Genomic DNA, 17,815 nt, shown 5'->3' with positions numbered 1-17,815 from the left:
TATATCAGTATATCGGCTGGGTGGTGTATCCACTGGTTACTAATGTTCAAACCTTTTCAAACGTGTTAAAAAACAGGCTAAGCATTGGTGAAAATGAATGGTAAAAACACTTATCCCTTCTTGTGTCAAGTTATTTTGAAGACTCACATTTTTTTGCAGTGTGGACACTTGGCTAGAGTGTTAAATCGCAGCTCCATCCACTGTGGAGGACAAAGAGAAAAACAACCAATTATTTTCGACTTCAGGGAGTGTTTACAAATGCATCAGTGCAGATATTTAAACACACTATTCTAGTTTTCAGTACAATCAGCAAAAATCTGAAGGGTACTGATTTAAAAATAAATCTGTATTGACTGTTTGCAACTATCTATCATTGGTAAAATCAGCACCTCAAATAATTCACACCTTATGTATGTTTAGCTTTGTATTAGTTGTGATTTTATTTGTTTTTTAAGGAGTAGAAATTAAATCATTAATATCCTGCAGTGGCATAATAATAATAAGCATAATTCAACTGTTAGAGAAGAGAAATGTTTAACTATAGACATGTGGCTTCAGTGAAAAGATTATTTAAAATATAGTTGTATTAGAATAAGCAGCAATGTTTCCATTTACACATCAACCTTTTTCTTTCTAAATAAAATTCTCTGAAAGCCAAATGTGCACAGAGTGATATTAGCTTTAAAAAGAGCCATAGTTTTAAATAGAGGTTAGGCTGTTGTTAATATGTCCACTAGCAAGATCAGCTCTTTTTCAACCTCTTGCTGTGCTGGAGGAGAGCCGTCGCTGGAGAGACCAGACATCGACTGAGATGACCTGGCGTCCTCGCTGCCCTACGGAGGCCCCAAGTGACAATATTAAGAGGTGAACAGTAGTGAGTTTAAAAATGTAAGTCTGTGAAATAGTGGCTTAGTTTCTGCATATTTTTGCTGAAGGTACTGGAAGTGAGCATGTTAGTTAAATATCTTAAACAGATTGGCGAAATAAGCTGCACATAAGCAAGAACTAATCTGCAAAAACATTTTCTATTTCGAAGATTGTTATCAAGCTGATTCAAACTACTTGAAAAGAATAAGTGACCCAAAGTGGTTCCACAATTCTTTTAAAAGTCAAATGTTTTTCATAGATGCATTTATCCACTGTAAAGTAGATTTATAAAGTGCCTACGCTTTACAAAATGTAAGCTTTACATGATGAGACACCAAAGAAAAACATACATATTCTGTAGAAATGACATGAGGAAAATATTTAAGAACAAAATCAAATAAAATGGTTGCATAGAGAATATTCTGATTTAGTTTCAGTCAACTGGAATTTATACTTTTGAAGTTCATGTATCCAAGTTGAATTATCCTAACATTTGCCCATCTGTATCCTTTAGATAAGGGCAAGAATTGTTGTATTAGATTGCAAATAACTCAGCATGACTTCATACAAAGGTTTCAAACAGGAAAACAAATAATAGAAAAGAAAATATTAAATATTGTATAAACCATGAGTTAGTAATAACAGTCACCACAAAAACATGAAAATGGGCCAGGGAATGGCGGCAACACTAAAACAGCTTCAGGAATTTATAATAGCAACAGCTGTGATCTCTTTAAGACAATAATGTGTTTTCTGTGTACCAAGAAAATATTTTGGGTCAGTTACGATGCAGAACTCTTTCTAAACAAAGAACTTGGCTGATAATGATATGTGTTCCTACAAACGCTCTACTCTACTCTCCTCTACGCCAATTTTTAAAGCCTATTAGAAATCTGAGTGTACATGTTCCAGTTTGTTTAACTTATCTATATGTTTAACAAACCATGAAGTAAAAAGAAAGCTGTAAAATTGCCTATTTTTAGTTTGCATGTCCCTTTACCACATTACAATGTTTGGTTTTAAGGAGGGCTAGAAGTTTTTGTCAAGTGAAAAAGCTGAAGGTTTAGACAGTGTGTATACATCAGCCTCATGGTGAGTCCAATCATTCATTAAGATCTACAACAGAATCACTTTAACTGTAGAAAAAGCCCGGATCTTAGTAGATTCCCTGATGTTTTGGTAGAGTGGGAGAGCTTATTCCAAGCCTTGTTCATTAATGAGAGGGATGCTGAAAGATTCCTACTAAAAAGCACTGAACAGCATCGGTATTTAAAAATTGCTGAAATAAAGACTTGCAACAACATCAAAGGTGACATATAACATAAAACACTCTACTACAGAACTAGTACTATGAGCATACTAACAACATCAGAGCAACTTTAACATGTCAAACCTGTGTCTGTATCCAGTCTGTGGGTTAACCTACCAGGAAGGTGTTTCCACAGTGACCACAGACCACTCTCATTCCCTCGGGCTGAATGGGCAGCGCCGGCTGGGCGGGCTGCTCCTCGGGGATGACCATCACCGGGCTCAGGTTGATGATGCGTCTGCTGCAGGAAGCAGGAGCCGTAAAACAGGATTAGGGTCAAAGCATTGCCAGGAAAGGAACTTTGATTTCGCTATTAGGAGAAAAGAAATATGAAACAAAGAACTGCAAATATACACAAACCAAAATATCTATTAATAAATATTAGATATTAGCATTTAAGCTTCTCTAAAGTATTATGACAAATATTCAATTCAGCAATTTTATTCTGTATATATGTATTCTATAATTTTTCTCATTAAACTTTTTAAATGTTTAAACAAATATTTATAAATACTTAAATAAATGGGATTTTTGTATTTTTTTGGTTTTTAATTATAGATATTCAAATACTTGTGTAATTTTTTATCTTGTGACTGACACTACCTGGTGCTGCAGTTTTTACAACTATCTCAAGCCACTGACATAAAATATTATACAAAATATGTATTAATTCACCTTTTTAACAAATCTAAACAATAATGGTCTAAGCGGGATGTTCCGCTAAATCCCGTGTCAATGTCCTAACCTCTTTGCTTTATCCAGGTTTCACTTTTTGCAACTTCTCCTCTAGTAATAACTTTGAGCAATCAAAATATCTTATAATATAAACAATATATATTCACTTTAATCCTCCCTTTTTTTATGGGGGGGCGGAAAAAAAACAAAAAACCCCAAAACAAAATCAAAAGTAAAATGAAGCCATTTTTAAAGCCATATCATTGCTGTTCTTTGAAGGTTACATCTTCTTTAATACTGGAAATAAATAATTTTATTCTGTTGGTGTTGAGCAGTAGCACATGTGTAAGTTCTGATCCTTTAAACACAAGAAAAAGAAAAGCAACTAATAAGTTAGTCACCAGTTTGGCCGAGGACATCCTATCCTCCTGGACGTGTCTTTACAGATGAGCAGGCAGTTACAAGGACACCTCACATACTTCTTCCCTGTGGGTGGATTCTTGATGGGCTGAATGAGAACAAAATGCACAGAGAAAGTTTATAAAATGATGCTGATTAACGCTTCGGATATAAAGGCTGAATATAGGTCTAGCCGCTTTTCTTAAAACCGTTTGTTTTAAGAAAAGCACAGCTGCTTGATGCTTTCCCTTACATTCTATGATTTTAATAGTTGGTCCAGCACCAGATTAAAGACCAAGTGAGGCTGAGTCTTTCAGTCCTTGGGTTCAAGGCTGTGAAACAGTCTAAATCTACAGCTACATTTTGTTAGCTCCATGGACTCTTTCAAGGTGAAATAATAAAAAAAAAACTCTTTCAAACATTACTTTTGTTTAATGTTTCTTTTATTGTTTTATTCCAATCTCTATTTTCATCTTAATTGTACTAGCATCTGATCTTAACTGCCATTTTATTCGTTTTTCTACACAGCGCTTTGTCCATATTTTGGCAATTTTTGCATTTGCAATATAATCCAAATTTAACAGAAGAGAGTTTTCAATCTGCAGAGGCCCTCAATTTTAGTCACATTACATTTAACAAGAAGAAGGCCCTAGAATTCTAACTGCAGCCCCTTTTTTAACTAGTGGTATACTTAAAGTGTTTTTTTTGCCTCACAGAAAAGTAGAGAGAATTGAAGCTAGTTTGTCGATCCATGCATGCAAGTAGAAGTGAGCACTTTTTCAAACAGCGGTTATAGTACAGTACTGCAACAAAAAAACAAAAAAAACATCTAGAAGTTTGTAGTGCAAAGGAAAAGCCAAATGAAAACTCAACGTTGGTTAAAAAAACAAAATAAAATTGCAATCTAGATTTTTGACCAAATCCTTCAGCCCTAGTTCTATCTGTAAAAGGTGCTTAATGAATACACTTTACTAATCTACTAAACTTTATTATGACATAGTTGCTTTCACTTCTTTATTTGAAATTGTACTCCAGAAGGAGCTCTGCTTCCTTATAAGCTTTTATTAGTAGTCATTTCTCAATGTGCTGAATGTACCACGTCATTTACCATTATTCAGTGGCGTAAGTGTTGAAACAAGATTATTATTTAGTCCCTAGAGTTGAAGTAAAATCTAAGTTTATTTTTAACTGCAAAATCCAAATAGGTTATAAACATGCAGCGGCTTGCAAAAGTATATTTTAAATAGCCAGAAATATATTTTATTGGAGTCTAATATGAAAGTGCAAAAAAAAGTGGTACAAAACTGCAAAATGGAAATGAATCTATAAATGATTTTAAACACTTTTAAACAAATAAAAAACTACAAAAAGTATGGTGAGCAAATGTATTCAATCCCCTTTTCTCTGAATGTAACCCATTGCCCTTAGAAGTTGCCTGATGATTGCTAATGACTAAATAGGGTTCAACTGTGTGTAATCTAATGCCTCAGATGTTGGTTAAAATAAACATCAGGGAGGAAATAGCATCATTAGGTCCAATTAACTCACTTCTCTGTGGAGAAGTTTAAAATAGGCTTGGGCTATAAAAAGATTTCCCAGGCTTAGAACATATAAATTTTGAATCCATCATCCGAAATGGAAAGAGTTTGGCACAACTTTTAACCTATCGAGACAAGGCCTTCTACCTGAGCTCACAGGCTGAACAAGGAGAGCACAAACAGAGATGCAGCCATGTGGCTCATGGTGACTGGATAGACTACATAGATCTACAAGTGGGGAATCTGACCAGAGAACAACTATTAGACGTTCGCCGCTCAAACGCGGTCTTTATTGAAAAATATCTGGAAGAAAGCCATTGTTAAATTAAACTATAGGAGGTGTTGTTTGCAGTTTACCAGAGGCCATGTCTGGGACCTGTCTAACGGGAAGGAAGGTGCTTTGGTCAGATGAGACAAAAATTGAACTTTTTGGTCAAAATGTAATTGTGTGGCAGAGAACTAACACTGCACATCGCTCTAAACACACCATCCCCACTGTCAAATATCACGGTGGCAGCATGATGCTCTGGGCCTGCATCTCTTTATCAGGGACAGGGAGGATGGTCAGAGTTGATGAGAGGATGGATGGAGTCAAACACAGGATATCAGCCAGGGTAAAAAACCTTTAGGAGCCTGTAAAAGACCCGAGACGGGGACGGAGGTTCACCTTCCAGCAGGACGACGACGCTTAACATGAAGCCAGGGCTACAATGGTTGTTTTGAAACAAAACATTTTAATTTGTTAGAATGGCCCAGTCAAAGTCCAGACCAACAATCTGTGGCATTATCTGAAAACTGCTGTTCACAAGCACTCACCACAGGTGGACATTTAAGTCACTAGAAACCCAAAGTTGCTAAAGCCAAACACCAAGACATGGAGCTATAATTGCAGCAAAAGGTGGAACCTCGTTTGTGATGTGCTTTTTAATGAAGTAGTGTTTTTAATAACATTTTTATTCTTTTATTTATGCATTTATTAACTATGAGATGTCAAGGAATAGAGAATTGTCTCTCATAAGGAGACCAATAAAAAGGCCACACAGTTGGAGCTTCAGTTGAATGATTTAGGTTCACAGTCTCTAGACAAGAACAGCTTAAAGAAACAAACCCCTGAAGAATTAAAGTCTTAATTGCAGCACAATGTGCTTCTATAGGGAGGGGAATAAATATGCAAGCCAGACTGGTTTTAATTTTTTAGTAAAAAAATAATACTGAATGGATTTCTTTCCTTCAACTTCAGAATTTAGCATTATTTTCTTGTACTGCACCATTGAATCCTAATACAAGGCACTGGAATGAGCGGCTTTAATGTGATAAAATGTAAAAAGATTTGAGAGGTGTGACATTTGGGAGACATCAATAGAAAGGTAGAATAATAAATTAACTGATAAATTACCGTGGCTTCATTGCAGACTGTGCACTTGACGACGTGCTGGTGCAGCTTGCCATCAAGGTTGATGATGGACTGGCAGACGCGGCAGTTGATGACAGGCACACCACCGGCGTCAGGGCTGGCGATGGCTGTGTAAGGAGGAGGTAGTTCGGCTTTCAGAGGAAGAAGAGGAGAAGGAGATCCCGGTTAATGCCATGCATTGGACACACACAGCAGCAGCATCAACTGTCTGACTCCCTCCGTTTGGTCAGGGAGTTTTCAGATAGGAACTCAGGCTTCAGAGAAATTCAGGGCGAAAGCTAAATCTGTATTCCTAAGCGACTGAATGGAGAATTGTGTTCTGCTTGTTTATTGTAGACATTTATAAGCCACTTCTGATCTGTATTTCTGTTTATGTATGAGAAAATATTGAAATTTCTTTTATTTAAGTGTGATAAAAAACAACAACAAAGAGATTAGGTTTTGATTTTACTTCAATTTAATTTAGAGGAATTCTTCATAGAAAATAACAGGAAAACAAACTGCATAAGGATTAATCCTGCTCCAATTAATCTTTCTAACACCACCTCGAGACAGTCACAAATTCAGAAGAGCTGAAACATTGACAACAAAAATACACATTTAAAAAAAAGAAAAAAAAAATAAAAAAAAAAAAACAACACAGAAAGGTTTGATGTTATGACTCCTTAAACACCAGAGTCTGCATTTTTCTAATCCTCTTCATAACTATATTATATTATCCTAAACTTAACATCTTTATGGGGAAGGGGGGGTTTATTGGGGTAAATAAGATGTCACTATACGCCACTGATAAAAGGTTTATAATATGTGACCATTTCTTTAGTAATCTAAAAGAACCAAGCCTTAGTAAACTGATCGATAGTGAAAACTGAGAAATTACCTATATCCTAGAACTTGGTTGGTATTTTTTATCAATTCACTGATCCAATACTGAAACATAAAAACGTAGAACAAATGAAATGCACCATTTTATAATGGTTTTAAATCAACCAGAAAATAATGGAAATGCAAGACGATAAGCATTCAAGTCCCCAACCTTTACCTCATGTTTTGAAATTGAGCTAAAAGAATGTGTATCTGTGTATGCAGTCCTGGTTGATGCCTTTATAAGCCTGCAGGGATTCTTAATTGATGTACAAGTAATGGACAGAGAGGATGCATTTTTAGAATTTCATCTTCTCTAAGTGATTGCATTTCCCCCCCTTAATTTCATCTAATGAACCTAAAGCTCTCTACACACCATCATTCCTGAGAACTGTCTCATGCACATATGGTTTCAGTCTTCAACAGGTAAAACAATTTGGTTCTGAGATTTGGTTCTCAGTCAGTCGGACCCACAGGGACAGGTGGGGCTCCCTGTCAACATCTAAATAATCCTTGAAGAATTACACCTTAAGCATCCCAAAAACGGGATGCTCCCAGTGAGAATAGATATAAGAACTTGTAACATCCATGTAAAAAGACTTAAATCGAATCTATTGTGCAATAATACATATTTAGATGCAAGATGTAGACAGAAAGGCATCCATTGTATCTGTCTGAGAACAGGCCTGGTTTTAAATCTACCTCTTCCTTTTGCACAACTGTGGTGCTAATGCATGTCTGAAACTGAATCCACTCTATAGATTTTCTCTCTATGTCCTTTTAGCCAGAAGTAAGACAAGAGGACAAACCCACTACAACCACAGGCAGCGTTACCACAGCATGGATCCTCCATCCCCCCTTATCTGAAAGTCAAGGCCGCATTAGAAAGGGACCCAAGATTGGTGTAATAAAATTGATCAACTTATCATTAAACCGTATAGATTTCCTGTGTTGGAAGCCTCTAATTTTTTCCCAATCAGTAAAGTTATCAAACCCCAGCAGCTAACAGGCTTTGCAAGCTGCAAGACTATTTGCTGTGGAGGCTTCTGTGAGTTTTAGTGATTTCCTTTCTTTGTCATTTTGCACCTTGGTTGTTTTGTTCCAATTTCATTTAAAGGCACAAAATAATCTATCTGCTACACAATGTCACTTCATTCCTATCTAAGGGACATTTCAACGAAAGGGAAACGGAGAAACAAAACACAGAATTCAGCAGGTAGCAGGGTGAAATTAGTGATGTAAATTTTGAAAATTAGAGAAGTTGATTTAAACCCTGGCAGATTTAGGTTAAAGCTATTTTGCAGTGAAGACTCAGAGCTAAAATGTGTTTGAATCTGTANTTTTAAAATGGGCTCCCAGAAGTTTTTCAATTTAGAACAGAGCCAAAATGTGTGTGATAAGGTGCGCAGATTTAGGTTAAAGCTATTTTGCAGTGAAGACTCAGAGCTAAAATGTGTTTGAGAATCTGTAGAAGGTGGGAAAAATTAGGGTGATGTAAAGGAGGCCTGACAAGCTCAAAGACTATAAAGTCATCATCACAACAGCAATGAAAACAAGCAGAAAGCTGCTCAGTGTAAGAGACGTTTGATTGCTGCAATGGTAAAAATAAATAAATAATTAATAAAAAATGATAATATTTAACATTTTTTTTAATATATAAAATGTAAAAACTTCATACCTGAACATTATTTTATGTTTATGTAATTACTATTTAATTATGTTATTTATGTAATTTCCTTTTAGAAACAAATTTTTTGGTTTAATTAAAAGAATTCTAAATCAACCTGGGTTCATTTTGGCTTTAACAAGCTTAAATTTAACAAACTATGAAAAAACACAAAAAGAATGAATGGCTTCTGCTTTAACAAAGGGGTAAAGAGATAATTTGCTGCTGTTATCTCCTCTTTTTGACATCTCAACTTATTCACAGCAGCTCTGTTTAAAAATCTTAAATAATTAGATGTGGTAAATAAATCCAACATTATCTTCCTCTAAACACAGATTACTGCAACTCTGCTTGTGACCTTACATACTTATATTTGCTTAGAGATAAAACTCATTCATAATTTATCAACCCAATCATAAAAAATATACTTAAAAAAAAGTTTTTTTTTTAAATTGAGATTTGTTATCTTAAAAAAAAACAACAACCCAATGAAAGAAAAAGTCTAGAAATGTACAAGTAAAAATTCTGTTTTAGAGCTGAAAAAATTAATCGAATTAATTGTGATTAATTGATTATTGAAATAATTGTTAACTAATTTAGTAATCAATTAATCATTAAGTGTAGTATAGAGACACTAAAACAACACAAGCTTACAGAGCAACCCATTTAGAGCAGTAACTATACCAAGATTATATAAAAAAAAAAATTTATATATATAAATATTTTGAATTTAGGTTAAAAAAATTTTTTTAACTTTTTCATCTGTCAATTTGCTCTATCCAGAAGAGCTCAAGTTTTAATTTCGTTAAAAAAATTAATCGATTAATCGGAAACTATAAATGGTAGATTAATTGATTTGCAAAATAATTCCAGCCCTTAATACCAGCCCTAATCTGTAACTGTAAGCATGGAAACAAGCAAAATATCGTAATCATCGCAAGACCAGTAAGTAAAACCTGTTCTCAAACAGGTCTGTTCCTTCTTTTTTTCTTACATTTGGGTCTTATTTAACACAGCAATAGCCAAACTTTAAAACCCAAATGGAAAATCTAGTGCTTGTTTCTAGATTATATAGAAGCTCTACGGTGAGAATCATTCTTAAAATCTACCTGTGGGGTTTCGGCTTCTTGCAAAGACATTTGTTGGATTCAGTTTGCTCAAAATATAAAATTGCCAGGTTTCCAACTTTAAACCATATTAAAGTAAACGCAACAGATCTGAACTTTATTTTGCTTAGAGCAAAAGAAATAAAAAAAGAATGAAAGGAAATAAAGTGTTTTTCACATAATATCTTTAGTGCAGCTGGTTTTTAGTCATCAGATGTTGTGTTTTAAAATGCCATAAGGGTTGAGACAAAATTAATCCGCTTAACAAATTGACTGATTAACAGGCAAAAAAAATGTCTGCGTGGGATTACAGAATAATCTGAGCAGCAAAGGGCGAAGGGGAGAAAACTGGCACAAAAAAAATAAAATAGATTTAGGGGTTTATACAGACACTGTCGCACAAACAGACTTCATAGCTCTTTAAAGTCTAAATTATTAAAACATAAATTTATAAGAAGCCCTGAAATGCAACCAGAATTCATTCATTCATTTATTTTCTACACAGCAGCTGCATAAATGCTAGGTACAAAAAAAAAGAAAACAAACAAGAGCCCTCATTCTAGTAAAACCAGACAAACTGACACTAAAAGGACTTCTCTGTTTGAAAGAAACCTAAATCTGAGGCTCTGATCTGGATGAGGCAAATTTTTTCAGTGGATTTAAGTAAAGCCTCAAGCTAAATCCAACACGGACAATGCAGAAAGAATGTGCACATATTTGATCACGCATTACTCAAGTTTTAATGGTCATCTTTTAACCCAATTCTTGACTTTTGTTGTAAAGTGTTACCTAATTAAAATCTAATTCTAACTAACGGTTACATCACATAAGGCGTAAGTCAACTTATAAGAATTCCCTTCAATACATTTTTCTTTGTCTTTTTCATTCTGTAATCACATTCTTCATAAAAGCATTTTCTTACTTTAAAACATGTTAAAGGGTTTTTCTGCAGAGTTCTGCAAGGTTGCAGAAAAATCATCTGGTTCAAGCAGAACACTGCTTGAACCAGACAAAGAATTAATTCCTAAAATGCTTCAAAAATCTTTTTGTGGTAGGCTATATTAAAAAAAATATGACCTGGTTTTTATATTTTATTAAAATAATTTTCAAGCTCCAACAATGTCTTCTGTAGAACTGTTTTTTTTAACATCCAAAATAATTGGAGTAAAACACTTTCCAACAAATAATGCTGGAACAGCAACAGATATGCAAATTAAGAGCCTGTTATCATTCAGTAGCATATTGTTTATGTTAACAAACTAGGTCTTGTTTAAAAACAAAAAACACATTAACTAGTATGAAAAATCTTTTTTCACTGATAAAACTTTATATCTAAACATGATCAAGTTCAGTATTTGGGCTGATTTGGTTCATCACCAGGATTAAGTCATTCATTCAGCTTTGAAAGGGATTTTTTTTATTTAAATACAATTTCATATCTAAACATGCTATCAGAAAAACAACCAATTTTAGCTAGAAATGAAAGAGAGGTGTCTTTGCTGATGGTTTATGAGTTTATAAACCAAAGACAGAGGTATTTATTCCTTTTGATGCATTTATTGAAGAGGCGGCTTAAGATTTTTCACTGCTTTACCTGATGATTGCTTATCAGACCCAAACAAGGGAACATTGGTGGACTGATTGGTGGGAGTCCAGTGATCAGGACTGATCATATCCATTCTCAGATGATAGGGCACTCTCATGGCTGAAACAAATGGGACTTTTTGGTCTTGATCCATTTACTTTTACCAGAGTGGGTAATAAATCTGATTTTTGCCTCTTTTTTTTTCTTTTTTTTTTTGACCTGCTGATCTGAATTTAAATAGAAAAACTGACAATTCTGGTCTGTATTCTATAGATAGTCACATCTTACTTTCCCATCTTCTAATCTTCTTAAGTATTGAAACCATTTGTTGGGCATTGAGACCAAATATCCTATAAAAATGCTTACTGTTGATCAGCTGCTATCCATTGCAATAAATCACTGTTTTTTTTTTCTCATCTAAAAGGCTGAAGGCCTGCTTCCATCTGCAGTGCCCCATCTTCTTAAACACACATTGACCCCCACATTTCCAGCTGGATTCACATATTTTCTTATTACTGATGTCCTCCTTAAATACATCAGGTTGGGGACTCGATTAAGTCGCATTGGTGCTCTAAGTAAGCGGCTGGTGTTATTGTAGGCCCCTCTCCTCTCTTCTCTAACCCACTGCTCCAGTTCTCACAGTCCAAGCTCCACCTTTGTGTCAGCTGCCGTCGGATTTCCAGCCGATGCCCTCGCCTTGCTGCGCGTTTATTTACGCACAAACCCGATACGCCCTGAAAATGATTCAGCATGCATGCAGACAGAAATGCAAGGAGCAGGGGGAGGGTGGGGGCGATCCGCAGACTGTGTTTACCTCGGGGACTTGAATCCTGCAGGTACGGGGGAGCAGTGGGGGTCACATTCTCCGAGTTTGGGGCCGACAGAAGCGGGGAGCGCTCGTCCATGCCGTCGGAGGCCATGTCTGCCGGCGTGGCAAAGCTCCTGGCGCTGCTCTGAGTCTTCCCACGGCACTGAGAGGAGGTGGTGGAGGTGGTGGGGTTTGCAGCCCAGCTGCTGTTGCTTGTTGGTGCCTACTTGCTCCGGTCCTGCAGCCGCGATGACGACGGCAAGCTGGAGGGGGAGGAGGAGCTCCGCGCAGATCCCCTCCCCTCTCCACTGGAATTTGGCATTAAAAAAGCTCGAGAAATCCCCTTTAAATAAGATTATTACAGTTTATACAAATGCTTCAATATATTTTACTAAATTTTAGCAAAAAGGTCACCTAATAAAGGTCGCAATATATCGTTGAATTCCAGAGGATAGTTTCATCAAACGCGTCAAAAAAGCAGTTTCTAGTTATCGCCACTAGGTGTCACTGTTGTACTACCAATGAAATTGCAGCTCCTATACTTAAAAAAAGCCTTTTTAACGATGACGAATATGTGAATTCTTTTAAATGCAATGCAATGACCACCCAAAGGAAGCACATACATTATATCTTATAGCCCAGAATAAATCCAGTTGTTACCCCTTTTGTTGAAAAATTATCTATTTATCAAACAATGCATACACAGAGAAGCAACCAAACCCCACATGGTGATCAGTTATTGAGAGGCAGTACAACTATTAGTCAGGCATTAATTAGTAAATAACTTTTATTTATATATTTTTTAAAAAGGCCCGATGTTTATGTCTTTTCAACTGAAGTCTGTACTTATATATATTTAAAAAAAAAAACTCTGTAAACATCCTAAGGAAACTTAACTCAGCTTTTATTTAAACACCAATTTTCATTATAAGTCCTCATCATTCGATTTATGTCCAGACTTTTACTGGAGCATTCTATTATAGATAGGATTTAAAACTATTTCTTTATCGCTCTGCCAGCATGTTTCAAGTTATTTACCTCAGAGGCGGGTAGTAAGTAGTAACATTTACTATTTTACTTGAGTTACTTTTTGAAGAAAAAAAAAGCACTTTTGGAAGGAGTTTTACAGCATTTAACTTTTTACTTAAATAAAAATATGATAAGTATCACTACTCTTAATTGAGTAAAACTCCTGGCCACTCCATCCATTGTGGTTAAACTGATATGGACCATTGGGAGACACACTTTCTTTATTATTGTACTCTAGGCTTATTGGCTTAATGTTATTTTCCATCTGCCGAGTCACTTGGAGGTTAAGTGAAAATACAGTAAACAGTATACTGTAATTGACTCTATTCTAGATACTGGAATTATTGATTTCTTTAGCAAAAAAAAATGTATTGTGAAGAGTGTTAAATCTACCAAATTTTTAATTGTTTAATTTCTGTTTGCTGTATGTTTATTTTCATCTTATTCTTTGAAAATCCTGAATTTGCATATCACTAACTATTTTGTTCATATTTGACATTATCCATCCATTTTCTGTCACGCTTAATCCCAAACGGGGTTGCGAGGGGTGCTGGTGCCAATCTCCAGCTGTCTACGGGCGAGAAGCGGGGTACACCCTGGACAGGTCTCCAGTCCATTGCAGGGCAACACAGAGACACACAGAACAAACAACCATTTACACTCACACCTATGGAGAATTTAGAGAAGCCAATTAACCTAACAGTCATGTTTTTGGACTGTGGGAGGCAGCCAGAGTACCTGGAGAGAACCTACGCATGCTCAGAGAGAACATGCAAACTTCATGCAGAAAGACCCCGGGTCGGGATACGAACCAGGACCCTTCTTTCTGCAAGGCAGCCCCAATTTTACATTATCGTATATATATTAAATCAGATGTTTTGATCAGTAAGTAAATCAGCTATTCACTACTTTAGCCTTTTAACTTCATACAATTTTACTCTAACTTGACTGATTTTTTTTAAAGGCTACTTTTTACTTTTACTAAAATAAAAATATAATAGTGCTACTCTTATTTAAGTACAGTTCTTGGCTACCTCTGATTGTCTTACGAATAGGAGAACCTCCACCCACTCCCTGGTTTAGGTTCCTCTGTTTAAACATTAACCCCTAAGAGCCTCTGTTTACCCAGAGTATATTACTGTCACTACAGCCCCTGCAATCTTTACCTATTTTTTTACTTATTTTTTTACTTTACTTTTATTTCATAAAGGGAATTATAATTATATCATGCAAACTAGTAGATCTCAATTCTTTATGGTTTCTCTTTGTGCCACCCTCCTTCCCTCCTAAAACAAAACAAAAACAAGCATGCAATTAAACAAAACACATAAGTAGGAAAAAAAAAGAGAAGTACATGTATAATCCATGTACACTCCTGTATTCACACATATAACTTCAGAGTAAGAGTCATGGTTAAATGCAACAGGCAGTGAATTCCACATTCAATATGAAATTTCAGACACTCTCCAATCCATAAAGTAAGGGCAGCCAGAGCTTGTTAAAACAATAACCATGGTTATATTTCTCCTAGGTTAGCTTTTTTCAGAGGTAAAAAGGAAGCCAATTGCTCCAAGAAAAAATATAAAGTTGGAGGGGACCCATTCTTCCATCTATACCAGTTCTAATGAATGAACAGCAAATGAGAAGTCTTTTGAAGAACCACATTCAGATTCATGTCTCTAAATGTTGGATCTCTGCAGCTCCTCCAGAGTAACCATGAGCCTCCTGGCTGCTTTTTTGATTAATACTCTCCTTTCTATTAGTTGTCATAGGAAGTTGTGGATTGCTATGTTTGCAGTTGTAGCAATTGAGGATGAACTGAAAAGTCTGTTTTTTTTTCTGTTTTAAAGCCTGGGACATTGTCTTATAATCTCGCTCTGCTTTCAACTCCTTCACAGATCCATACCTGACCTGCATACCCTTCTTCATAATGCTATAATGTTCTAACATTATAGTGCATTTTTTATTTCCTTATCTGCTCTTTTGTTTCACAAATACCTCTTAGTGTTGCTCTGTTGCTCGAAATGAAAATAATAAAGTAATGTAACAAAAATATAAACATTTATAAATACTTTTGTAAAGCTGTGTACATGTACAGGCCAATAGTAAAACAAAGTATAATTATAAGCTAAATGAAAGCCATTGAAATCATATATTGGTCAGAAAAAACAAACATTATATGAACAATAAGAACCACCCTGTTGAGATAAAATGTTTTTAATCCAAAGACCTCCATGTTTTCAGTCTATATTGCAGTTCCCTTTGCAGCAGCTCAGAACATGACAGCTGAAAGCAGTAAAGTATTTCTGGTTTTGTTAGTGGAGCGACTGACAGACTGGAACCAGAGGATGTGACGAGCTGCCCAAAATCCACAGAACAGTAACATTTCTGAGAGCTTATCCAATGCTAAATGTCCTAGAAACTAGCAGGAAATATTACCACTGTCTAAAAAAGCGGAGAGGGAACAGGTCCAAAGAGTAAAAGAGGGCTCTGCTTTGTTCTCCTGGATCTGACTTGATGAGCTAAATTTAGCCAAAAATGAAGATATGAAATAGTCCAGATGGGGAAATATTTGTGCAACATTTTATGCCATAAACTAAAGAGAAAAATCATTGCATTTTAATGTGAATAAGGATTTTTTTTTTTTTTTGGTTTTTGTTTTTTTTACTTTGCATGATTTTAAATATATCTGTTTTAGCAGTTAGTATTGGGTGAGGCCCAGTTTAATTCAGAGGACCAGTTTCTTCAAAGCTTTTCAAAACCAGTTTGTGTAATATTCTCCTGTCTCAACTGATTTTTATATCTCCTTAAAACTGAAAGAGATATCCCTGTTATATCCGGAGGGAACGTCTTCATTACAACATAATCTAATAATTGTTTTTATACCAAGAATAATTTAAGTAAATAAGTGAATAGAAGTTTATTTATATATTATCTTTCACAGACATTAGGGTTACAAAGTGCTTTACAAACACAAAGATTTAAATGATAAAACAGTAAAAAAAAAAACATCATAATATAAAAGTCATTATAAAATAGGGGAGTTGCTAAAAGCTTTGTGAAGGAGAAGTTTTGAGTTTCCTCTTTAAAGCATCCTCAGAATAAAGGGATCGTAATGAGAGCAGGAGATCATCCCAAAGCATTGGTACAATGGCCAACAACCAATAACATAAAATTGAACATTAGAAACTCATAAAATACATCTTTCAAATACTTGATTTTTAAAAAATGTACCCGTTTACAGGCCTGAACAGACCAGTAGTCAAAAGAATGCTGCATTAATGATATCATCGACGGACTTCAAACCATTGACCATGCTATCCTTGGTCACTTTGCACTTTTGTATCAAATTAAATTTTTCTTTCTTTCTTTCTTTCTTTTCTTTCTTTCTTTCTTTCTTTCTTTCTTTCTTTCTTTCTTTCTTTCTTTCTTTCTTTCTTTCTTTATTTATTTATTTATTTATGATACTTCATTTGTGTATGAATGTATCTTGATGTATGATTTCAATTGCCTTGTGTCATTTACTAAGTTGGAGGTCTTGGAAGGGGGTCCGTAACCCCTAGGGGGAGGTATTGCATGGGGATTCCTGAACGTTTTGGCTGATTAGACTTTTTTTTTTAATATATATTCCCCCTTGCAATTTCTTCCACTAATTTCAATGTCTTTAAATACACGTCAACACAAATTCAACACACAGTAGTAAACGGATAAATGGAGGCAGAAGATGTCTTTCAGTCATCAATGCACACATTCAGCGACACACAGAAGCACTTTCAATCTGGGCACCGTATTATTCACAACACCTGTCCCATCAACAAGTAATCAGAATCAGAGATACTTTAATGATCCCAGGGCGAAATTACTTTCGTTACATTACTCCATCTGTAATAGAGTGACTATAGGACCAGTATATATAATTAGGGGGGTCCCTGCTTCATCTCGCCATCAGTTTGGGGGTCCTTGGCCTGGAAAACGTTGAAGACCCCTGTGGTGAGTGAACAGATGTCAATGAAAAAAACGGGATGTTCAGACTAGTTTGGCCTGCAAAGATACATCTGGTACCCAGCGATGCAGTGACTGGACACTTGCTCTTGTCAATATTATTTCTGTTTTCACACAGAACCAAATCTGACAGCAGCATTTCTCTTCCATGTGTTACTGAGGCTGAAATGTAATTATTTAGGATCCGTGCCCTGGTCTTAAAGCGACAGAAAAAAATATATATATGATTAGGTGGATGTCAGGTTTAAAAGATCATATTCTATCATTTATGATTAAAGCTACTAGTCTTCTATCTGATAGTGTTTAGTGATTCATGAAATCAGCTCCAACACTCCTGCTTGTTTTTGCCAAAACTTGTCCCATTCCTTGTTGCTTGTGTCAGAGTGCAATCGTCGGACAAAATGAATTCTTCTCCTGTGCAAACTGTTGTTTTTTCTAACTTTATCTGCATAACTTTCATGTCTTTTTCGTCCCAAACTATAAGTGGAAACAGATTACTCAGCCCTTGAAACCGGGCCCAAACTGAAGCCCGTCTGTTTCTGTTCAGGACATA

The 17,815-nt window shown here is 35.6% G+C and overlaps 1 protein-coding gene across 1 annotated transcript in view; it reads right to left on the bottom strand.

Moving 5' to 3' along the window:
• Positions 1-12,478, bottom strand: part of tmem55a (transmembrane protein 55A) — a 20,315-nt gene extending 7,837 nt beyond the window's left edge. Inside the window, exons 1-5 of the mRNA XM_015386933.1 lie at positions 12,238-12,478; positions 6,185-6,333; positions 3,253-3,359; positions 2,294-2,417; positions 148-200 (exon numbers count right to left, since the gene is read on the bottom strand). Coding sequence (XP_015242419.1) covers positions 148-200; positions 2,294-2,417; positions 3,253-3,359; positions 6,185-6,333; positions 12,238-12,343 — 539 coding nt within the window. The 5' untranslated portion in view covers positions 12,344-12,478. The remainder of the gene's footprint in view (positions 1-147; positions 201-2,293; positions 2,418-3,252; positions 3,360-6,184; positions 6,334-12,237) is intronic.
• Between the last annotated feature and the right edge of the window lie 5,337 nt (positions 12,479-17,815).

Source organism: Cyprinodon variegatus, unplaced genomic scaffold (assembly GCF_000732505.1).
Source record: "Cyprinodon variegatus isolate N-32 unplaced genomic scaffold, C_variegatus-1.0 Scaffold382, whole genome shotgun sequence".
Lineage (NCBI taxonomy): Eukaryota > Metazoa > Chordata > Actinopteri > Cyprinodontiformes > Cyprinodontidae > Cyprinodon > Cyprinodon variegatus.
The sequence above is the reverse complement of the archived record's forward strand: the minus strand, read 5'-3'. Positions and strand labels throughout refer to the sequence as shown.